Source organism: Microcebus murinus, chromosome 4, assembly GCF_040939455.1.
Source record: "Microcebus murinus isolate Inina chromosome 4, M.murinus_Inina_mat1.0, whole genome shotgun sequence".
NCBI lineage: Eukaryota > Metazoa > Chordata > Mammalia > Primates > Cheirogaleidae > Microcebus > Microcebus murinus.
In genome coordinates, this window is record NC_134107.1 from 29,482,204 (window position 1) to 29,508,237 (window position 26,034).

Here is a 26,034-nt window from a genome sequence, read left to right on the forward strand (position 1 = left end):
TGTCTGGTTATTACCGACATGAAAGCCCAAGGTTGGTAGCAGGGCACCGCCCAGTATGGATGAATTTATCTTCCCGCTCGTTTGACAGGAAGGTGTACTTGAGGTGCACGTGGGGACGACCATATGTCCCAGGGAAGTTCCTCCCCATCTTTACCAAGAGACCACACAACTGGAATGCTGTGTTCTCCCGCTAACACCGGGAGAAACGGACTCCAAAGTGATTCTTCCTGGCAGCTATCTTTTCCCCTGGGGGTGGAGCCATTATGGTAGAAATAGAAGTGAATACCCTAGTGGAGCACACTGCTCGGGCCCTGAATTAAATCAGGCAGGCCTTGACCCTCCTGGTGGGTGAAATCACCCAGATGAGGAAAGTGGTTTTGCAAAACCACATGGCCCTTGATCTTTATACTGCAGCCCAAGGGGGCACATGTACAGTCATACATACTAAATATTATGTACATATACCTGATCACCAGGAGGATATTTCCTCTGCATTGAAGGAAGTTGATGGCAAGATACAGGCCATCCAGCAGTTAACTGGAGCCCCACTCCAGCAATGATGGGAACGTCTCTCATCATCCTGGTAGTGAACTTTCTTAGTGTTAAGAGCTGCTGGCTGTGGTCTGGTAATACTGTGTTGTTCCCTGTATTGTCTTTGTGGCCTTTGCGTCCAAGGGGGCCTCCCTATGGGCCCATGGGTTGGCTGCGAGACCTATTACCCAGGGTGTGGAAGGTAAGGGAAACTGCATTTGTATAGGCAACAGGTTTCTTAGGCCAAACTAAGATGACTGCCTCAGTGTTTCTTCTGGCCCAGCCCCCCGGCTATCTGGCCTTCTGGGGAGGCGTGAGTCAGCACACTCATGTAACCCAGGTGTTATCTTCTATGTGAGCCTATGTGATCACTCTTTCCCATGGCATGTTGCCACTGTTACTCAGAGCCATATGTAAGTGCCCGCCATGTTCTCAGTCATGCTTTTTGGCACTGCTGTATCCCCCGACAGTAAAGAGCATGTGTCACCTGCCTGCCGCCACTTACCTTTCCTTCCAAGTCCCGAAGCCTGAGCCGGAGCCCAAGCCAGGCACAGAGCATCCTCCTCACGCCGCCCAGGCACACTTGTCGATTTCTGGAGAAATTCTGGGTTGTGCCAATTAGAACAGGGATGCTGCTGACATCTACAGCTGAAGCCAGTTATACTGTGAAACATCCTACAATGCACAGGACGACCCCCACAGCAAAGAATTATCAGGCCCCAAAACGTCAGTAGAGCTGAGGTTGAAAGACCCTGCTCTGACCAGTGCTTCTCAAACTTTTATGTGCCCACGAGTCCCCTGGGGGATCTTGCGAAGGTGTATATTTTGACTCAGTAGATCCAGGGTAAGGCCCGACAGTCTGCTTCTCTCTCTCACTCTCTCTTTTTCTTCGTGAGACAGAGTCTCACTCTGTCACCCAGGCTGGAGTGCAGTGGCACTGTCATAGTTCACTGCAGCCTCAAACTCCTAGCCTCAAGTGATCCTCCTGCCTCAGCCTCCCAAGTAGCTGTGACCACAAGCATGTGCCAACTACACCTGGCTAATATTTTTAAATTTTTTGTACAGACAAAAAATTTATGTCACTATGTTGCCTAGGCTGATCTCTGAATTCCTGGCTTCAAGTGATCCTCCCGCCTTGGCCTTCCTAAATGCTGGGATTATGGGCATGAGCCGCCCTGCCAGCCATGGGAGTGTGCTTCTCTAACAGGTATCACCAGGGAGCTTCTTAGAATAATCTCAGGCCTCACCCTATACCTGCTGGATAAGGATCTGCATTTTAACAAGTACCCTAGGGTATTTGCATACAAATTCAAGTTTGAGAAATGGCTATTTTAGAAACTCCAATCCAGTTCCAGCTAATCCACAGAAAAGAAAGCTATTTTTCAGAAGTATTGACAATGAGTAAGACTGAATATTCTCTAGGCATTTTTTTTTTCACTTAAATATGTTGGAGACTATAGGGATTTCATTAAATGAGTCTCTGAGGTGGATTATTCAGACATTCAAAGTAGCCTTTATTCAAAGTGTTCCTTTCTCAAAGCCAGCAAAATCTTAGGATGTCCTGGGAAATAGGAAGAAGGGAGGGAAGGAGGAAGGGAGGAGGAAAAAAAAGGAAAATCAACAGTGAGCTTAGGACATGTTCCATACTAGAATAAGCAAAAACATCTTTCCTTACTACAGGACTTCTCAGAGGCTTAATGTTCCAATGTGCACTTTGAAATTCCAAAAGGAGACATTTCAAATACTTGACCAGGGAATCTTTTTATTCTAGAGCATCTCAAGGCCTTCATATTCTAAACTCACCTTTGCAAATGCTGGTCTGGGTAAACCATTCTATTTACTGGAGCTGTGAAAGGACTGTCATGAACACATCTTTCTGGACTACCCGACCTCAAAGGAATTAGCGTTCCTTAGGAACTAGAAGAGCCACTAATAAATAAAAATAGATGCTAACATATTTACCACCTGGCACATGCCAGACACTGTGCTAGACATGTGATATGGATTTTCTCTTGTCCTTACCACAGGCCTACAAGGTGGGAATTAACATGATTTATACCTTAGAAAAGTGAGACATGGAGAGGTTGAGAAATTTGCTCAAAACCATGCACTCGGCTGGGCGTGGTGGCTCACGCCTGTAATCCTAGCACTTTGGGAGGCCGAGGCGGGCGGATTGCTCAAGGTCAGGAGTTCGAAACCAGCCTGAGCGAGACCCCGTCTCTACCAAAAATAGAAATAAATTAATTGACCAACTAAAAATATATATACAAAAAAAAAATTAGCCGGGCATGGTGGCGCATGCCTGTAGTCCCAGCTACTCGGGAGGCTGAGGCAGTAGGATCGCTGAGCCCCGGAGATTGAGGTTGCTGTGAGCCAGGCTGACGCCACGGCACTCACTCTAGCCTGGGCAACAAAGTGAGACTCTGTCTCAAAAAAAAAAAAAAAAACCACGCACTCTGGTGAAGCTCCATGTGCCCTCCCAGCTCCATGTGATGGAACATTTATTGCCTCCTGTGCACCGGGGTGTGAGACCCAGGGCCTCAGACCAGGGCCAAGTCCTGGCTAGAGACGTCTGCTCTCCTTGAGACCCTACTTCCTCTTTGCTAGTGAATGGCCTGGCCTCCGTCTCCATTTCTGACCTGCATCTCCACCCTCACTTGCTTGCCTTTCACGTTTCTACCTGCTGTGGCTGATGTTCACAGGAACGCCCACCCCGCCCTTCCCCACAAGTGAACCCCTGGGACGGAGGCGCACAGCTATGGAGCTTCCCTCTCAGATGGTCCAGGTGGGTCGTATCACCACTTCTAATTCCCTGCTTGGGAGGAAGCCCATCCAGCAGATAAAGGCATGGGAGGAGCAGCCACTCCTACCTACCTTGGGGTCCCCTTACCCCATTCGGTATCTAGTAAACTCTGTTGCTGCATCTGAGTGGCAGATGCTCCTCGTGCTGGCCTTGGCCAGACAGCCTACCTGCTCACTTGAGCCTCCACATTCATTGCCTGCTTCTCTTAGTCAGATACAACATCTGTCCCCAATAACCCACGATTATATCGAGTACTCACCTTATACCTGGCTGGCATCGTGCTAAGTGCTTGCCCATATCACCCCTTTTAACTCTCCCAACACTGCAAAGTAAGTAGTATTACCTCCACTGTGGAGATGAGTAAATTAAGCCCATGGGGGTTACATTGTGTGCACAATCACCCAACTAATATATGCTGAACTCAAATCCTGCTTTTTCTGACCCCAAAAGTCATCCTCCTACCCACTAACTGAAAACCCTCAATAAAACAATTAAATGCTCATAAAATGCGATGGGAAGCAGAGAAGGAGAGAATGCAGACCATTCGCACTTGTTGCTTGGCTTCCTTGTGAAAAGCTCCGCATGAAGGTTTCTTGGCAAATATTTCCAATGACAGATGTACAAACCGAGAAGGCTGCTACAACGTGCGACTGTATTTTTTCCAGCCCAAATTTTTACAACTAAACAAGACTTCGGTTTATGTCAAAACAATATACTAAAAATGGGTTCACAAGCTCCAATTTCTCAGAGGCCTGGATTTGTGAAGAAAGTTGATCAAAATCACAACCCTGAAAAATGAGCAGTGTGGAACTCCCCCCCCCCCACCTCAGCTCAGTTCCAAGTGAGGAAGTTCAGCAAGTGCCTTTTATCCTGGGCTGTTGGACTTTATGGGACTTTTTCTTTCAAAACATATCTTTAGGAGATCAGTTACTTCATCTGTAAAATGAGGGAATGGAACTAAACTGTCTCCGAAGCACTTTCCCACTCCAAATTTTATGGCTTTCCGAAATGACAAAACAATTCAAATTGCCTGTCGGGAGCTGGCTTTCAGAACTTTGGTTAGAAGGAGACGTAGATGATGTTGGTCCTCTCCACATGGAAGTTTTCTGTTGCCTGTTCAAGCTCAGCTGTGTTCTTTCCTGCAATGTGGATTCCTAGAATTCCTCCACTCACTTCCCGTTTCCGCTTTTCAGATACCCACCAAGGTTGCACATGTCGGGACAGTCCTGACTCTCCATGACCCACCTGTGATTGGAACAAGCCAAAGGAGGAAAGAGCAGGGGAAACCGGCTCCGTTTCCCCCAAATGCCTTGACCTGCCATGGGATGTCACCACACATACCTTTCTCACGTGGAAAGGCAATGACCTTGTCTATTCTCTCAATCAGCGCTTCTCAAACCAGCTGGGGCCAAAGAACAGTTTTGCATTGTCTTGTTTTTAATTTCCAATTTGTCTCAGATGGATATTTTATTAAATGCAATAAAAGTAAATTACTAGAAAAATGAAATGCTGCTTGGATGTCATAGCAATTTCAAATTGCTATAAAAGTTTCTAAATGTTTTCTCTTCATATCTGAACTTAGCTTGCCCTGGACCAGTAACAAACAGTCCATAACAAACAGTTCGCAGAACCATGTAGGACTGCAGACCACACTGAGTAGTATTGCCCTAAATCCCTATTCAATCCCATTTCGGACATTTATTAAGCAATTTCTATGTCTGCGCTAGGCACCAATGATATTTAGATGACTGGCTTAAAACCTCTTTTTAGATGCCGAGATGAATGAGAAAGAGGCTGGGCTATCACAAAGCAATAGTAATATTAAATAATCCATAGGCTTTAATTTGAAAGGAGGGAAGATAACACCAGGCTTGAGAGGTACTATCTGCAAGTCAGAGTACATGATGTAAAATAGAGAATGAAACTTCCCATGATATCATCCAGTGTTATTTTTGGAAGTTCCAGACAAATCCCAACCCTCATCAATGCATTTTCTTCATGCTGGCTTTAGCCCTTGGAAGTTGGAAGAGAAACCTATAAAGCAAAATCCTAGGAACTCAGCCTCAACTCCTCCCTCTCATCCACTCACCTTCCCCAAGCTAATCCTGTACTAAATTTTCATCAACTTTATCTCCTGAATCCACCCACTTCTCTCCACCTCCACCATTAATTTCTGAGCCAAGCCACTAACACCTCATGCCTGGGTATGAGGGTTAGAGGTTAGGGGTTAGGGGTTGGGGTTAGGGGTAGGGTTAGGTGTTAGGGGTTAGGGTTAGGGTTTAGGGTTATGATTAGGATAGCCTGTGAGCTGGTCTCCCTGCCTCTTCTCTTGACTGCATCTCAACCCCCATCGAACAGAGTTGATCTCCTAAAATAGAAAACACCACTGTCAAATGCTTAAAAAACAAGTTAATCGCCTCCCGTGGTGTTGAAATTAGAATTCAACCTCCTTCATGGCCTGCAATGCCACAGTCTCTAGACCCCCACCTGTGTGGCCTCATGTAACTACCTTTGTCTTCCCTCACTACACTCCAGCCTCATGGGGCTTCCTCGTGTTCCTCTGGCCACAAATCTTGTTCTCATTGTGGGGTCTTTAGCTCTTGGCTCAACCAGGAACACTCTCTCCCCAGGTCATCAAAGGCCTGGCTCCATCTTGTCACCCCAGACTCAGTTTACCTATAACCTTCTCAAGGAGGCTTTCCCTTACCACCTAAATGCTGCTTTCACTTTGATGTTCATCGTAGCACTGATCAGTACTACGAGGTCTGTCTCGTTCGCTGCTGTAACTCCCGGGTGCCAGTGGCAGATCATAAGCATTCAATACATATTTATTGTCAATAAGGAAAACTTTCAGCACTGTTCCAGAGTTTGTGTTTGTTTGCTACTTAGCAGTATGAAAAATAACTAATTCACTTCAGAAAAATGTGCAATAAAAGAAGCTGAGGATTTGTTTGCTGACTTACTTGGGATTTAATTACGCGGAGAGTTTTGATGAAAAGAAGGAAAAATATTATAGTGCATTATAGTGCTAATGTGTGGGAGTTTTCATTGTTTACCCCTGTCTTCTGCCTAGGGTTTTATTAATGAGCCAGCTATCTTGTATGTGATAATGTATTACGAGTTCCATTTGGTTTCAGGTCAACATAAAATAGCACAGTATAATTTAAATGAAATGATGTTTGCTTGGTGAATGGCAGACTCATTTAACACTTGCATCTCTCCTTATGCACTTTAGCTGTGCACACCCTAGTCAAACAGCCCCAGCCTCCCTCCCATCCAGCTCATGGGAAGAGGTAGATGAGCCAGCTGTTCAGCCATCCAATTTGACCTCTGAAAAAAATAAGAACCAAGGTGGCCCCTCAGACAGCCACACAACACAAAGACTCACCACCTTGCCTGGCAGCCTTTGAATGATAGTGAGTCTTTTGACAGCCACCTCTGATTTTCTGAAAAGCTGAGCAGGTATTCACCACCTGATTACTTCTCAGAAGCAGATCACTGGGCCAAAGCAGAGAACTGATCTCAGAGAGGTGGCATTCCACTTCAACAGACAACCTTCAAAAGGTGGGCAGCACCTTACGCCCACCTGTGTTAACTGTCAGCTGCCCACAAGAGAGAGTGCAGTGGTGGGAATGCCCCTGTTATCTCCACCTTTCATCGCTGTGGCAGAGAGAAGCTGCTCTTGTGGGCTGAGAGGGCTGAGTTTCAGGGGTTTCTTTGCCTTTGATGCCAACCCTTCACCAACTCAAGATGAACATGTGCATCTGTGGTGCAGCAAGGTGTCTCACAGGGGAGCAAGGGGGGGCAGGCCAAGTAAATACACAGATACACAGGTATTTGCCACTGATGCTGCATAATTGAGATGAGCCCTCTCTCTCCAAAAGAACATTGAGCTCAACTTCTAGAAAGTATAAAGAAAGTCTATTTACTTCTCCTTTTAGCTATAAAAAGTAAATACTCTATCTGAGGCAAGCTAGTGTATTCCTGGTTCACCATTGGGTCCTCTGGGGCATTGCATGGATTTCTCTTCCCTATACCAAAATTTGCCTCTCTGTGATGTTATAAAGTATTTATTTACTCCTTTTCCTTCTCCCACATCTCACCTAAGATATTGCTGAACTTGTGGTAGACACTCAATTGATATTTAGCTTTTTTCTTAAGACTTTGTATTTTGATCAGTGATTGTCTTCAAACGTAATGACTGTCCTATTTGGGGAATATGAACACGTAGGCACACGTTTTGCAAAAGTTATTTCATCTCTCATTCTAAACTCTCGTAATGGCATTGAATAGATTATTATTTCACACATGGTGTATTTGTATCAATTAATACACTTAATTTCAGCACAACGAGAAGTGAGCACTTTGGATGCCATCTGTGTAGAACCCTTTGTGAACCTTGCAAATGGAGGACAATAACTAAATGAGATATGATAGACTTGCTTAGGATGATAAATACAGAAGCCATTATGTCAGGGAAGACATTCCCAGAAAATAAATACTATGACCAGCCCTTTACACTGTCCCTGACATATAAGGAACTCTCACTTGTTTTTGAACACAGAAGAGTCTTAAGTCTAACACCCAAGAAGCCCTTGTCTGTCTTAAATTAAAACCCCCTTCTCCAGAGTTCTGTGCACCTGCACATGGGCAGCCAGGTGTTCGGCTGTTTACACACACAACAACAGCCAGCAGGCATCTCCATATGTCACACTTACGCTCGGTGGGTTGGGGGAAGCAGAGGCAGATGCTGTAGGCAAAGCCCATAGGTCAGAACGATAAAAAGGAATAAAGAGTTGAGTAAAGGCAAATGCTGCATGTTTCTTCCCTGAGAAAGGTCAGCACACCCAATTTCAGAAAAATGAAAAGGCAACATAGACTAATCTGTGGAACCTACTTACTGACTGACATTTGAAAATAGTTGGATTCACTGCAAAAATACACAAATATATATATATATATATATTCTCTATACAGTATGTATATACAAAAACACTGAGTCATCAGAAATCATTGGAGCCAATGCATGAATAACAGAATGACACTGTAACCAAAACACTTTTAAAAAGGCATAAAATATTCTTCAGGAAGTAAAGCCTCTTTAGGAACCAGTTGACCTTCATATTCCAAAGCCAAGTCCTCTACAAGTCCAAGACACTGACCCTCTTAAACTCAAAAGGAGTTTAAAACCAATTTCACAAAGACATCTGATACTGTGATTTTTTTTTTTTAAATGCCCCATCAGTATAGGATTCAAATCCTTTGCAGGTTTTCCCATCCTTGGGGGAGTCAGGGAGCAGAGAAGAAGATGAGAATAATTAGTGGTTTTTTCTGCCTGGTTGTTAAACATGCTAATTACTTCAAGCGCCATTACCACCACTTGCACATAAGCTGTCCTTTGAAAATGCTTTTCCGTCTAAATGAAAATTGATGCTAATTTCTTTCCAAGAATATAGCCAATATTAACACAATTTGGAGAGTTATTGGATTTACTTTTTTAATCTTAACAAGGATGTCAATATTCTAAGTGCTCGCAATGGAGATAACCATCTACTATCATCTGAAGTAGAACCAACAAAACAAAAACTCTTTAGAAAGACGGCACATTTTTGTAGACATAAAAGTATTATAATTATATATCATGTAGCATAACTTTCATTACTGACTTGATGTTATTCTGGCACTAAAATGTCTTCGTATATCCCTTCATGCAAAATTTACTTACATTAGAATTGTATTGTTGGGTCTTTTTTTTTTACCTCCCACTTTTACACTAGATAGAGTAACTTTTTCTGATTGTTATCACAATAAATCGACATTCTGGGACAGCTTGTGTGGACATTTTTCATGAGTTTCCTTACTACAAATTCAATGGATTAATAAATCACGACATTATTTGTTTCTATAACAAAATGTAACAAAGAAACCAGACACTAGATAAATATTAGTTGAACAAATAAATCTTAATGCAATCCATTTCTGTGGGACTCAACCTTGGTTTTATAAGTAAGTGAAATCAGTGATGAGAACCATAATGTGTAAGACCCAGAGCTTACTAAAGATGCAAGAATGAGTGAGAATTGGTTCTTGCCCTTGGGGTTGGGGAAAAACATGTACACAAGTAACTGTAATCCAAGGCTGAATGTGATGAGTGACAAGAATGTTACAAAATCTATCAAGATTCTGGAGAAGATGAAATTATACCTGGATGGGAGAATCAGAAAGGAAATGAAGGAAATGACCCCTGCGATGCATCTTAAAGGATGAGTAGAAATTCACTAGGCAGAAATGAGGGGTGGCCATCCAGAAAGAAAGAACAATAAGGACAAAAAGCACGAAGGTGGAAGGAAACACTCAGGAGCCACATGTAGTCAGTTTTGTCTGTATCACGGTGTATACGGGAATAAGTCCTTGAATGCTCAGTTGAGATGTTTTTAATAATTCAATAGACAACGAGCAGCCAGAGGTAGTTTTAAAACAAGATAGCAGCATGAAGATTGATATGAAAGCAATATGTAAAACAAGCTAGAATTGAGAGAACAGAGGCATTTAGAGACTCATTAGAAAACAAGAAGGCTTCTAAAGGAGATAAGTAAAAATATTATAAAGGTCTGAGTAACAGCAGAGGGAATATAGAGGAGAGTTTGGAATCAAAAGTGCAGAGGTCAAAATAACAGGCTCTGGCAAGCATGTGGTGCTGTGAACAGAAAGAAGAGGAACAACAAGAAAAGAAAGAGCAGCTGCTCTAGAGGATGGTGTTCCTAACAGGTGAATGCCTGTACACACCTAAGGCACCCCTGCCCAGAGACGACCCACTACCAGGGGTCCTCAAACTTTTTAAACAGGGGGCCAGTTCACTGTCCTTCAGACGGTTGGAGGGCCAGACTATAGTTGAAAAAAAACTATGAACAAATTCCTATGCGCACTGCACATATCTTATTTTGAAGTAAAAAAACAAACGGGCAAAAACACCCGCATGTGGCCCGTGGGGCGTAGTTTGAGGACACCTGCAATGTGACTCCTCCCTGTCTCAGCATCAGGCGTCCCAGAACTTGTCTAAGCAACACTTAATCACACCTGAGGCTTTCTCCAGCATGATACGAATGTCCAAAACCCTCTTCTTGTCTCACTCCATCTCCTACTGTTCATTCATTCAACACAGCAAGCACATGTGCTTACATCAATGGACTCCATGCTGTAAAGCGTAAGGCAATGCCTTCATCCTACCGGTTCTAATATCTGGTCCTGATGCAACTCTGGCAGAGAAGGATGTGTTTTCTTGCCATTTGCCTTTTTTAATTTTTTCAATGGAAGTGACTTTACTCTTTTGCAAATTTAAAAATAACATAAAATTCAAAGAAGGATAATATTACATGCATTGCAATAAAAATGTGGGAGATAAAGTTGAGAAAAATCAGAAAATAGAACAAGTAGGGATAAAAACAGGCGAGCAGAGAGTACAAAAACAATAGAGTAGCAATATAAAAAGCTCAACATCCAAAAAGTGGACATTCTGGAAAGACAATAAAGAGGACATGGAGGGGGAAAATCATTAAAAAAAAGAAAGAAGGAAAGAAAATTCAAGAATATTTACCCAAACTGAAACTTTCCAGACTAAAAAGCTACTTGAATACCCAGCACCCAGGGTGAAAATAGACCCATGCCAATATGTATCACCATAAATTTTCAGAATACTGGGGATAACGAGATTATATAAAATTCCAGAGAAGAAAACGAAAAGGGCCCTCCCAGTCCTGCCCTGCACACCTCTCAGTGTCAGCTCCTTCCTTCCAACGTAATTAGCAGGTCATGGCCCTCCTCTGTTTGAAACCTCTCACGGCTTGCACAGCACTCAGAATAAATAAAATACAAAGATAACAGGGGAATTAAGCTTAAGGTCAACCTCTAAAGTTTGATGACGGTTATGAGCATTAACATTTTCAAATGAACGCATAAAGGATTCTGCTTTACAGACAGCTACTAAAATGAAATTTTTCTTCTTCCTACCAATTTCACTCTTCATGTCTTGTTTTCTTTTCCCTTTCTAGTTTTCCTTTAGTCAGCGGTCCCAACTTTTGAATGTAGAATGGCGGCAGTATCAGCATTGTATCCCATGAATTGCTCCTGAATAGGATTTCTAATGTAAGAAGACATAACAAGGTTTCAAAAGAGCATCTGAGAGTGGGTAGAGTTCCCACGAGAACCAACATTCTCTCAATTCTCAATGGGATTATGGTGAGGAAAAGAGGAAACTTGAACATGGAACATTTTTATACAACAGGCTAGGCTCCTCAAATATGCACTGACCATCAGATTATCATCAGTGTAAAAAGCAAAAATTTGTATATGCCTTAAATATTAAAAGTGCTCAATAAATGTCTAACCAAATTGAACTGATGAGATGCACCTCCAAGTTCTTCAAGCTAATAAGCTTATACTTTTAGGCCTGATTTCATTTAATATATATTTATTGGCCACCTACTTTGCTCCAGGCCCTTTTCAGGTGTTGGGGACACAGCAATGAAAAGACAGACTGGGTCTGTGCCCTCCTGTAGCTTATACTGCGATGAGAGAGTCAGACAGTAAACAAGACAAGGTAGGGTAACAGGATGCCCAATGATAGGGATGGAGGTTTGTGAGAAAATGATTACTTTATACAGGGCTGTCAGCAAGAGCTTCTCAGAAGATATATTTCACGAAGGCCTGAATAATGACAAGGACCCAGCCAAATGAAGGCCAGGAAAACCAGTCAGAAGGAAAAACAAGAGTAAAAGCCCTAAGGTAGAAATAAGGTGAAGTGTTTGCAAAAAAAAAAAAAAAAAAAAAAGGAAAAAACTGGCCAAAACATAATAAGAAATGAGGAAGATGGAACTAGATGAGATTCGAGATTTAAAAAGCAGTTATATGGTGTAAAGGCTGGGTAAGCCATGATGAGGAATACGGATTTCTCTTCCATCTATGGAGAAATACTTTTCTATAAAATTCTCAATAAGATTGTCTCTTTCACATCATTTAGCATGCTACTGTATTCACTTATCATCAACTTCCAAGAAGCAAGAAAATGAAACAAATGTTTTTCTTTGGTTTTTTTCATATTTTAATTCAACCACAGTCACCGAACACATAGGCAAAACTTGTTTTGTAAAACGAAGATATGGTTGCATCTCATCTATGGAGACAGAAAGAGAATTCTTTACAAAGGAATCAAGGAAATTCATTATCAGAGCTGAATATTCTTTCTTCTTGTGCTACGCCACACAAGATGGATTGTAGTAGTTAGATCACTTCGCTGGCCCCGCACTGAATGAGCGAGGACTAGTGTTGCAGTCTTGAAGTGACGTTTTCTACAATTTCTGCTAGTTTGTGTCTCGACTCTCACATTATTGCAAAATACTTTTGAAATTTTCATGTTCTTCCCTCTCATTTTCACACACCCAGATGCTTCTCTTTATTTCCTCCTCCTTATCAATCTTACTTCTGTTGCCACAACCTAATGCAGGTCAGCATTATCCATCAACATACACATAGACTTAACGGGTCAGGCTTTGCCAACCAATCTAAGACAAACCATCACCATTGAGTCATGGGACCTCTAAAATGGAAAGGCTGTTATGAGGAAGAATTTGCTAGTTAGAGCAAGAGTAACTATATAATGGAGACAAAACCATTTCATTCAAAGGCTTTAAGGGACAGACCCATTTTCCAGTGTCACTTGTGCTGTAATGCACAATTGCCCCCAAATAAGGCAGAGATCAAAAACTGCCAAGAGGAAGGAAGCCAAAACGTAGTATACCAACTCTACAGATAGAACGTTCCACCTGCCATCTTCTCTGACTGGTAAAATAATGAAATACTCCACTGAAATGTAGTTCTTTGTAAACTGTTAAAAATACGGTTTTGTTTCCTCTATTATAAAACTATTTAAGTCTATAAAATGGGAATGCCTTAAAAATGATGAAGTATTTTATTTATTGAAAGTACCAAACTACTGTCTGTATTGAGCCAAAAGAGTATCCCACCCTGTGGGTACTATTATATTACAAGGTTGTCTCAAGTAAGCATGTACATAGATTGCACACTAAAATCTTGTCTTAATCTCACAATTACTCTCTCATTTCACATTGCATCAGTCAACAATCGTTGCTAGTTCTGTTCCCAAATCTCTAATCAATGCCCTTCACTTCCACCCATTCTGCCTTAATTCAGGCTTTTGTATTCTCCCACACAAACTATCTTACCAGCCTTTAAACTTTGTCTCTTTGATTTAGTATCACCTTCGATTATTTTACCTTTCACACCCACAACCAGAGTTATCTTTCTGAAATATATTGGGTTATTAAGTATGGAATGTCCAATTTACTAAGTTTGACAGTTGATATCTCTGACATTTCACTTTGACACTTTCCTTTTTATTGTGAAGGTACATCCTCTTTCAAATGCACAGTTTGGCTTATGATTATCTTTCAAATTTTTTTAGAGCAATTTTTGTGAAAGCATGGATAAGTCAAAAATTCATATTATTTTTGAATATGAGTTCCATCATTGGACCAATGCAGTGCAGACAGCTCGAAATATCAACAAAGATTGGGAAGGATGTGACTAATGAACGCACAGAACGTCGATGGTTTGAGAAGTTCCATTCTGGTGATTTTAATCTTGAAAATGAGCCATGTGGGTGACCTAGACCAAGGTGGATAATGATGAGCTGAGAGCTGTAGTGGAAGAGAATCCATCTCAACCTACACAGGAATACAATATTGGACCATTTGAAACATGCGCAAGGTAAGGAAGCTGCAAAGGTACTGCATGAATTACACAAACATCAGAAGAGAAATAATCTTGAAGCTTGCCTTTTTCTTTGCTGTTATGACATAAAGGTGAACCATTTACACTGTATTGTTACATGGGATGAAAAATGAATTCTTTTTAATAATCACAAGCGTTCAGCACAATGGTTGGATAAAGATGAAGTGCCAAAACATAGTCCAAAACTGAATATTCATCAAAAAAAGCTAATGGTATCTGTTTGGTGGTCCAGCATGGTATTATCCACTACAGTGTCATGAAACCTGGTCACCTGGTTACAGTGGATGTCTACCACAACCAATTGGATGAAATGATGAGGATGCTTGTGATTAAGCAGCCAAAATTGGTCAATAGAGACAGGCCAATCCTCTTGCAAGTCCACGTTGCAAAAAACAGCCTGCTCAAACTACAGAAGCTGGACTTGGAAGTTCTCTGCCATCCACCATATTCACCAGACTTGCACCAACTGACTACCATTTCTTCCAGGCTTTGGACCATTCCTTGTGAGGAAAAAATATTAAATTCTCAGTAAGTTGTGGAAAACACCTTTCACGATTTCATCACCACTCGCTTCTTCACTGCTGGCATAAGCAAGCTACCATTAAGATGGCAAAACTATGTTGGTAGTTCAGGCACATACTTTAATTAATTATATTGCTTCTTATCTGAGATATAATAAACTTTACACTCAAAATAGGACAGTTCATATTTAACGAACTAATATTTCCAATCTTGTTATTTCTCTCCTTGAAATTTGTCCTTCTGTGATTGGTTTATTTCACTTAGCATAACATCTTCCAGCAAGAGAGCTTCTGTGAAGTATGTACAAATAGTACATGTCCACTTACATGAGGTTATCAGCTATAGCAGTCAAACTCACCGAAGTAGAAAGCAGAATGTTGGTTGCCAGGGGCTGCGGGGACGGGGAAATGGGGAGTTGCTGTTCAATGGGTGCATAGTTTCAGTGATACATCAGTAAGTTCTAGAGACCTGCTGTTCAACAGTGTGCATGTAGTTAAAAATACTGTGTTGTGTACTTAAAATTTAAGATTGTAGATCTCATGTTAAGTGTTCTTACCATAAAAAAAAAAAAGGAAAGAAAGAAAGAAGAGAAGTAATAGCAATAACCAAAAACAAACGTACTACTCTGGAGCGGGATGTTGACAGTAGGAGAGTCTGTGTGTGGTGGAAGCAGGAGGTGTGCTCTAAAAAATCTGCTGCTCTAAAAAACTGCTCTAAAAAATATTGTCTATTTAAAAGAAAAAAAAAATTAGTTGAGACTAAGTACATTTGAATTGTTACTGATTCGTATGATAATAAAAATTACTTAATATGTATTATTTCCCCTTCCTCTGTGCCTTTGTTCCTCTTGTCTCCCTCCCTGAATATCTGTATTTATGGGTATTCTCCATAATGAGCACTTCATAATATGTTTTTACATACTCTAGTTGTCTTGTCTTCTTAAATTGTATTTTTAAGCTTCTGGAGATGATCTATCTAATTCTTGTACTTTATAACGATTATCACACAGGGTTTATCGATAATAATGAAATGCAAGAATGTAACATATGACAAATAATCAATTCTCAGATGCCTTCTTTTTCACTGAAGACATTCCCAATCAATCCCAGAAGCCTCAACACTCAAAACTGATACCACTGTCTCTAGACAGCTGGAACCAATGACCTACTCGTGTTAGCAATTTTTCTCTAATGTGCTACAATGTATTTTGTGTGTGCACTTGTCCTTCACCCCAAGAAGGTGGGATCATGTTTCTGATCTTTGATACAGTACCCCACATCACCTCGTACAGGGCTGTCAGCAAAGTGGACCCTTCAGTAGGAGTTGCTTCCTGTTCCCATTTCCCGCTCCCATCTCCCCCCACCAGTCACAGGAAGCAGCAACAGGACAGGAGAGAATTCTATAAGGGCAGCAATGTCTTTGTTCTTGTTAGCTGCTCTATCTCCCTAATAATAGGTAACTCTGATAAATGAATGCACACACGTAAATTTCCACAAAGGACATTATAGCAGGTTTATCTTTTATTCTGATGTTGCATAAGAACAAAATAAACACAAAACTGCATTAGTGAATCAGTCGTGGGGTTCCTCCATGTCTGTGTTGGTGTTCTTTCTCTTTTGCTTGGATAGCTCTTTGATGGACTCTATCTCCGCAAGACTGAACTTGGGGGTTAGTATCACATTGTCATAATCAAATTCTTCATCAAGTGAGAAGGGTTGAACTTCATCGCCAGGTATCTATAAAAGGTAACAAAGGAGAAAAAACATATACAATCACTGTAAATGAAGATAAAATAAGTTGAAAACATAAACTCCCTATTAATATTTAATTAAACTTTTTTTAGACTTCAGCACTCTCAGCTGATTAAGCTGTTTTTAAGTAAAGGAATAAATTCAATTATTCAATTTGACCTAATTTAAGCCTCTTAATATGCCCCATTTGTACTATGCTGTATCTGAGTGAATATCATTAACTAATCCTGCCCAAGGCAAGAATCAGAAAGTCTCCCTTTGCACATATTCATTATATTTTTTACCATTTGTATTGTCAAGGTAGAGAGAGGCAGATGGAAAAAGAGTAATATTAAAATAAATGTGAGAGGCCGGGCGCGGTGGCTCACGCCTGTAATCCTAGCTCTCTGGGAGGCCTAGGCGGGCGGATTGCTCGAGGTCAGGAGTTCGAAACCAGCCTGAGCAAGAGCGAGACCCCGTCTCTACTATAAATAGAAAGAAATTAATTGGCCAACTAATATATACAAAAAATTAGCCGGGCATGGTGGCACATGCCTGTAGTCCCAGCTACTTGGGAGGCTGAGGCAGGAGGATCCCTTGAGCCCAGTAGTTTGAGGTTGCTGTGAGCTAGGCTGACGCCACGGCACTCACTCTAGCCTGGGCAACAAAGCGAGACTCTGTCTCAAAAAAAATAAATAAATAAATAAATAAATGTGAGAAAATATACGTTAAGATCTTGATCAGCCTTAAATACATTTTTACCATTTAGTAAAAAAGATCTGTATTAATGAGACATAATTTTCAAAGATAAAAGTACCCTACACTAAATATACTTCTTCAGATAATATCTGCAACTCCTAGCTAATAACAGTAACAATTAAAACACTCAGTTTAAATCAAAAAGTCCAGGGTCCCTTTTTTCCTATCAAGAATTTAAAATGTATTATAGTTTATCTATAAGTAAGAGTAGCTGCAAAGAGTTGTAATAATTGTGTGCCTACTTATTCATAATTTGTGAGTTTTAAAGACTTCCTAAAGGAAGGTAGATAAAAAGCACATTTTCCAATAAACCAAAAGAGAATGCTTTAAATCTCATTGCATCACTGCCTAAAAAGCCTCTCCGAAAACAAATGGTGTGTGATACAATGAAATCATCCAGCACCTCTATGTAGCTCTACAATATGTATAGTGATGCTGAAATAATTGAAAACTATGGTTTATGCAAGAATGAAAAAATGTCCTAAAGCTATAATCAGCTTTAAATATTCTTGCATGGAAGATGATCTCATTTAGTAGCTTTTGCAATGTTGTTAAAAATGAAGCATATAGCTTAGAAACTAACTGCTGTTACTAAAGGTGAAAAAGAAATCAAGAGAAATAGTTACCTCCTATCTGTTCTACAAGTTATGTCTTGTAGTGTAGTGCTGATAGCAAACACCCAGCCATTTATGATTCTTTCTTAGTAAAGCCCATGAGAGAACAAATTCCCAGAGACTCGTTCATTTCCTCTTTATTAAAGAAAGTACCTGAGTGCTTTCCTGACACAGGTAATGATAAGAGATGCCACTAAGTGAGTTCCCACCATGTGCCAGCCCTACTAGGAACCACATGGGCATTAGCAGCAATCTTCAAACAACCTGCCAGTAGTCATCTTACAAAGCTCCGAAAGGTTAAGTAACTTTCCCAAGGCTATACAATCAGTAAGGGAGAGAAGCAAAATTTGAATCCAGGGCAATTTGCTTCAGATAAAGCTTCACCTGCTCAGCAAATATCACCTTTGAACTTTTCCCTAAGCCAACTCATAGCTCCTTGGGAGAAAAGACCTTTTCTGAATAAGCTGAAAAATTCTCACATCCTACCATAAAAAATGTACTTAAGGTTAATGTAAGACCATGACTATCTTTTAAAATGCAGCTGTACACAGAAAGAAAGCAGCCTACGAAGTGACTGATGTGTCCATTTTGATCACTTTCTGAGATCAAATTTATTATTACTACACAGCCAAAGTGACAGTGGGGCAATATTGCTAAGACCAGCTCAAGTGAAAAAACACACATGAAATGGCAACAGATGTTCATTTCTGGAATGTAGCATCCTCGCTGTCTCCAACTCTACTCAGCAGTATGTACTGAGGCTGCAGATTGGCCACAACCCCATCCTGAGCTGATTGTAAACCAATCCTGGCAAAGCATGAAAAGGAGCCCCCATTTCTACCAATGCACTCAGTCTGATGGGATTTTTGCTGCCCTCTCATGCCCGGTTGAAGACCCATCATCACATGTCTACCAAGCTTCAGGCTGCCCATACTCATGTGTGCCCACTGCACTAGGACTTTGAATCCTCCCCTGAGGCCTCTAAAACCTGCCTAGATCTTACCAGCCATTCTTACTAGATATTGTCACCAGGCACTTTGCTTCACCCACCTCCCGAGGCTAGAATGCAATTCCATATTAGACAAATCCCCTTGCTATGCTAAAATCCCAGTGACATCTTACCATGCCCCCCATACTCCCTGTACACAAGTGACCCTCACATTCCCACCTCCTTCCTCTTTATTTGTTCACTCAGTAAATACTTAATATGTATTAGATTCTGAGAACCAAAACAAACACAGCAAAATCTGTGTCCATAAGTTTTAATAACTTCAAGGAGAAACGGAAGTAAATGAATGATTTTTATCATGTGCCATGCTCTCCAATAGAGGAATGAAAAAAAGGGAAACAGAAGCATGAAGGGGAAAGTGCAAAACCTTAACTTACTCTTAATTGAGTATTGCCATCCTGCAGGAAATCCTGCTAGCCTACACATAACCCCACTTATACCTACCTTGTCTTGGCAACTCAGATAAAGTAAGGCTTGTATAATATTTTGACCTTCTAAACTCTCTGATCAGGGCTAACTCCCATGACCAAGTTAGTTCTAGATATAGCCCGACACATTGCCTTCTTACTCCTTCTCTTCCCTGATGTCCCAATATACTTTGTGGCTATAATAGCCAACATTATGGTACAAGAGATAATAGAAATTTGTGTTTAGGCCAGGCAAGGTACCTCATACCCTTAATCCCAGCACTTTAAAAAGCTTAAGTGGGAAAATCACTTGAGGCCAAGAGTTTGAGACCAACTTGGGCAACATAAATACAAAAAATTAAAAAATCAGCCAGGTGTGGTAGTGCATGCCCATAGTGCTAACTACTCCAGACGCTGAGGCAGGAGGATTGCTTGAGCTCAGGAGTTGGAGGCTGTAGTGAGCTATGGCCATGCCACTGCACTCTAGCCGGGGTGACAGAGCAAGACCCTGTCTCACCAAAAAAACAAAAAGAAAGAAAGAAAGAAATGAAATGAATGAATTTGTTTTTAAATGAAAAAAAATCTTTCTTTTTTTTTTCACACACTTAAATTGTTCTCTGTTATGGAACATGATTTTTTTCATCAGTCACTTGGTATTAACCAAAACAACAACATGGAATAAAGTTTTCAGCAAGTCAATAAATATAATGTCAACACAAGGGTTATTCATTTATAATATACTTAAAGGTATAAACATATACTTAAAGATATAAATTTCTTCACTTAAAAACTAAGATTTATTAACACCAGCTACTATTAGATTAAGTTCCTAGGCAATCAGTTAAATGTTGAAACAGAAAAGCAAGAATAGTAATAATTTCATATTTGCAATGCCAAAATATGATACTCAGGACATTTTAAACCATTTGAGGAATATACTGCAATGTGCCCAGCACATCCTGAGTCTAAATGTCAGAGGAACAGCCTCCTACAATCATTCAGACATTTTCCATTCTTTCCACAAATTCTATGTTCTGTTACATTCTAGGCATTGTATTAGGTGCTGGGGATACAAAGTAAAGACCTGTATGAAATCACAGACAAATGAGATAAACACATGAACAAATCATTATAGTAAAATGTGGTAAGAACAAATAATGTAATTAGGGGGTGATGGGAACAGAGGAGGGGCACCCAACCCAAACCAGGCTGGAAAGGATTGGGAAGGAATCACAGAAGGCTTCCTGGAAGAAGTGATATCTAAGCAGAATCCTAAAAGATATTAGTTAAAAGTTGAAAGAAGAAGAGCATTGTAGACAGGGGGAGTTCACATGAGCAGGCCATGGAAATACAGAATTTCACATTTGTGAGTCTGAAAGTATTTCAGCATGGTCAGAGTTAAAAGGTAAGGTAGAAAGTGGCAAGAGACAAAGACGGTGCCAAATCACACCAGAGATGATGAGAAGTCACTGAAGAATTTTTTAAAAGCAGGTAGACACTTGGTCCTTGATGCATTTCAGATAAATTCCTTCCCTCATTCAAATTTTTACTGAGCACCTACAATGAGACAGTTGCTAGAGTACAGATGCCCTGCTCTCTTGGACATTATATCAGGTCACTATGAAGATTAAACAGAAGGTAGATTTGAGGGGGATGAGCCTAAAGTCAGACAACTGCTCAGGATCCTGCTGAAGCAGTCCAGACAAGAGATAATGACAGCAGGGCATTAGTAGCAGAGAGTTGAAAAACATTAATATTTAGAAAGTAAAATTTGCAATGCTCAATAACTGACTGGATATGGAAATGGAAGAGGAAGGAAGACGCAGGAAGGGAAGTAGGTAATGATAAGCTTAGTTATTAACATGTTGAATTTGAAGATACTTGAAGGAATCCAGATGAAGAAATCAATAAGCAACTGAACATACAAACCTAAAGCTAAGAAAAATGTCTGACACTAGAGGTACCGATTTGGAGACATAACCTTAAGGGGTAGTAACTTAAAGATGAAAAGGGATTCAAGTATGTAGAGTGGAAAAAACCATAGGTTAAACATGAAACCGTAAGGAATATCAACTCATAAGGGATAGATGGATAGAAGCCCATTGAAGGAGGCAGGGAAAGAACAATTAGAGGAATACACAAAGAATCAGAGGAGGACAGTCAAGGAAGAACCAGTGGAGCAAGAGTGTCAGGCAAAGATCGATGGTGTCTAACATGGCAGAGAGATCCATTAAAATGAATACTCAAAAGTGGCCACTGCATTTGGCAATTATAAGGTAACTGGTGACTTCATTCTGAAATCATTCCGGTGATTAGAGACAAGGACATTCTGCAGTATATGGAATGAGGAATGAAGAGAAAGGTAGCAGAGTCAACTAGTAGAGTCAAATCTAATAGCAACTCAAGTCTGGGTGAAAAAAAGAGGGAAAAGAATAGACAGTGGTTAAAGAGGGTTTCAAGATGAAGGGAAGGTTGTTTTTCCTTATTTTGTTTCATTTTGTTATGGATGGGAGAGACTTGAACATGTTTACATGTTGAGGGGAATAAACTAACAGAGAAGAAAAGAAAGAATAACCCCAACTGTGTTATTACCATACACCAGGAAATCACTCCCAGGAATTGGTGTGGTCTTTTGTTTATCTGTTCATTTAAGAAATATTTGTTGTATATCTACTACACACATGGCACTGAGCAAGGCACTAGTTCTGATTTTTTTGCATTTTAATTAAGCTTATGAAGACAAGAATGAATTTAGAGTCTTCTAGGACAAGGGACATACATGTAATTCAATGTGAGACTAGGTATACAGTGCAATTCAGAAGATATCACTGTGATCTTCTAAATGGCAGGTTTTAAAATATAGTAAGACTGCTTATCTATTCATATATTTCAGCTCTTGGCTGTCATGCATACTTTGGGAATTCTCTTCCTTAAAGTTAGGTTCATTTTCAGATTCTAAGCTATAAGATGCCAAGGTTTTAGATTACAAACTGAAATTCTGATTTATTTCAGTGAAGACTTTGTGCAATGAAACACCTAATCCCCTGCTGCTAAACAAAAAAGTCTGTGAATTAAGTTATTAACTTGTTATTTTTGCCTAAGGAGCTGAGAGAAATATGTGGATTTCAGGTGTATAATTTCAAATCTAATTGAAATCTTTTTGTAGCCTCTCAGGGAATAAAATTTAAACACTATTAGAAAACTTCGAGTTTCCCTAAAATTGCTCATGTGACTTATTCTAACCAAGACACTTTAAAGAAGGAATCATTTTCATTCATAGTACCACATAGGCAAATTAAAAAAGAAAACTAATGCTCAAATCAATAATGGCAGCATTTAGCTGTAGGCTATTGTACAAAGTAATATGGTAAATAAACTGTCTTTATAGGTGAAAATCTTTAGAGTCCCATTATGAACTGGAAAAACAGGAGATATGCTATTAAAATACCATACAAGTTTCTTCTATGACCTCTTCTACAGGTTTTTGGGGGAGAGGGAGGAATCACAATTTTTTATCCTTCTAATGTGACCTCGTTTTGCTCTATAAAGCTGTTCAAAACCTCAAAAATTCATCAAAATAGAGCAACCAAGGCAAAAAGTTATTCACAAATAGAAAGTGAAAGTTTCTTAGAAAACATTTAACTCTAGGGGGAAAATGCATAAAGCCAGTAATAAAATTAGGGAAAAATCCCAACACAAAAAAATGATAATTGTTTGAGATGATGGATATACCGATGACCCTGACTTTATCATTATACCTATACGTTATCAAAATATCACACTGTATCCCACAAATATAATTATTTATTACATAATATAATTATTATGTGTCAATTAAAAATAATAAAGGCAAAAAAATACCAAAAAAATTAAATTGGTCCAATTCATATCAGAAAGTTGATAGATTCTTAATAGGTAATTAGGAGAAAGTCAGGATATCCAGAATACATCTTCGTCTTTTCAGACTGAAATCACAGAAAGCACCTACCATCTCTAGCTCCCAAATGGCCTTTGGGTAAGCCCTTACAGAACACACTTTCTGGAAATTGACCATTGTATTCTTTTACTAGCATTGGGTGCTTTAAAATAAGATTAACACTATTAAACCAAGGCAGAGTTGGTACAGTACAGGTTAAGTATCCCTTATGCAAAGTGTTTGGGAGCAGAAGTGTTTTGGATTTCATATTTCTTCAGATTTTGGAAAGTTTGCATAATACATGCTAATTGAGCATGCTTAATCCAAAAATCTGAAATCTGAAAAGTTCCATTGAGCACTGTCTTTGAGTGTCATGTCGGTGCTCAAAAAGTTTCAAATTTGGGGGCATCTTGGATTTTGAATTTTCTGATTAGGGATGCTAAACCTGTATTTTGATTCTAGACAGTTGTAAAAAGTTACTCTAATAAATAGTGATTAGAAATAAAAATCCTAACCAAGATATTACTCTGGATATTCAAAAAACAGCAAAAGTTATTCATCGATGGGCTCAGGAGTTTGCCAACACAAAAATTGTTCATATCATTTTGACTCTAACATTTAAAAGAGTTCACATTTCTGGTAAGAAATTTATTTATATTCCTCTTAAAGACACAATCATACATGGGGTCTTAACTTGCATTTTACTGGTTATTTGAGAGATTCATTTTTAACCCATTAACTAAAACCACTATGTAACAATTTCTATAATTGTACCAGAGTATATACTGTAATTGTACTAAAATATAATTGTATTTATACAGAGGTACAAGTTGCCATATCCACTGGCTGGTCCAATAACTTGTATGGTCACAAGTAAAGTCAAGAACATGAACAAGTCTTAAAAAGAAACTGATTCCTGCTAGAAATAGCCTTGTAATTTTAGCTTCTTACAACTCAGAGAAAGTAATCTATTAATATGATTCAAAAAGCATATTGAAAAGTGGCTGTCCCTACCAGTTTATCTGGCAAACAATTTGGGAATTTAACATAAGCCTGCAAGCATCCTGATATGTTTTCATGATGTCAGTGAACAAAAGTGCTACGACAAAAGGGCAATTTAAAATTGAAATGTGTGGATTATTTCTGACTGAATGACTGATTCCATAACAGAATATCTTCCAGTAACAAGACTAGGACCTCATGATTAAATAATCCAAAAAAACCCTAGAGATTTTGTTAAGAAGCAACAATAAAGAACCCTTAACAACTTCTTGTACCTGATCCCCCTTTATGTTCCAGCAAGGAGGGTAAGAAAGGTCATTCCCAGCACCACCAGTAGTTTCTACTGGTGCACATTTGTTAAGCATATATAAAAGAGTTGCAAAATGATAGCAGAAGATGACTTTCAAGTTGTGCATTTGGGAGGGTAAACGTATGGCAGAGATTCCATTCTCCCTGCCTTTGAAGCCCATGAGTAGGGTGATATTTCTCAGCCACCCTTGCAGCTAGTATGAATATGTGACTAAGTGGTTACCAAAGGAATGTGTGCAGAATGAAGGATCCCGAGTTCTCGGCCTCTGGGGAACATGCTGCTCTCATGCTGTCCTCCCCTACCCCTCCACATATGACAGCGATCTGGCCTGGAACATGCTCGTGAGGACAAAATCCTAAGGGATAATGGATATCCAAGAGAGAAGGAACCTGGGACCCTGATGACCCCAAAATGTGAGCCACATTTAAGGGCTCTCTACAGACTGTGAAATAAGAGAAATAAATGTCTATCTGCTTTCAGCCATTCAATTATTACTGGGATAATAACTAAGCTGTTAGAGCAGCCTGGCCTTACCTTAACTAATACAAAGAGTTTATAAAACCTTAGAAATGATAATAAAAACAAAAACAGCCAGTTCAGACTAGAAGAAATAAGAGAACTCTCCTTTCTACTGTGTAGTCCCTAGGTAGCACTGTCCTGTAGCCTGGCATACATTATAAAACAAAGTGTTTAAAGAGAAATATACACATTATAGATAGATGGCCGTGAGAGGGACCAATTAAGAAACTTGAATTCTAAATTTTCCCAAATCTGAGAAAAATACAAAAGCACAAGGGTATAGTAGTTATTTCTTGGAAAAGGACAAATTTACAAATCAAGGCAATGTCGAGGATGATTGAATTCCTCGTGGAGTACCTCTTCCATTAGTTGTTCTGTCCCTGTTACGGTGGGCTTTGGCTTCACTTCACAGGTGAGTGGCTGGTGCACAGAAGGATTGTAAGAAGGCATGCTGGTGCTGACCTCCTGTTCTACTTCTCCTGGAAGCAGCAGCAAATCTGTTGGATGCAAAATATTTCATTTGACCCTTTCACCAACTTTACAATTTACCTAAATCATCTAAAAGCTTAAAAGTCAAAAGAATGAAACAAATATGTTCATACAAAGCAGGTCCATTTCCCAATGCCTATTCTCACTTGGGAACTTGACTCAAGGGATTCCCCTTTCTTTAAAATAAAAGACATTGGTAAATTTATTTTTATTTTACTGTTGCAAAGTTACAGTCCATCCAAAAGGTCTGAAGGAAATACTGTTTTTGGAATAATTTGACTATGCCTTTCACTCTTAACCCAATAGGAAAATAAGGCACAAGGATGCTACTTTTGTCCCATTTTCCCATATTTTCCTGAGGGGGTAAAGAGAAAGAAAATGGAGGGCTGATTTCATCCTGTAACAATATGGTAATATTTCAAGCAAAATATATTAAAAAATGATGCCAGAAGGAAAGTACTTTAACTTTCAGCATAAAAATGAAATGCTCTGTCATATTCAGAAGGCATGGTCTAATTTTCAATACTTGCAAACAACAACAGTGTGTTTCCTGCTTGTTTTGCACAATCACTAGAATTCAATAACCAACTTTGGTTTTCTGATCGATCTAGTATGAG

At 39.7% G+C, this 26,034-nt stretch overlaps 1 protein-coding gene across 6 annotated transcripts in view; it reads right to left on the minus strand.

The window, feature by feature from the left end:
- Positions 1–16,160: 16,160 nt before the first annotated feature.
- IFTAP (intraflagellar transport associated protein) overlaps positions 16,161–26,034 on the minus strand; it is a 56,415-nt gene continuing 46,541 nt past the window's right edge. For all 6 annotated transcript variants that reach the window (XM_012738729.3, XM_012738733.3, XM_012738732.3 and 3 more), the window contains 2 exons: positions 25,286–25,425; positions 16,161–16,398 (listed from right to left, as the gene is read on the minus strand). In XM_012738729.3, coding sequence (XP_012594183.2) covers positions 16,234–16,398; positions 25,286–25,425 — 305 coding nt within the window. In that variant the 3' untranslated portion in view covers positions 16,161–16,233. The remainder of the gene's footprint in view (positions 16,399–25,285; positions 25,426–26,034) is intronic.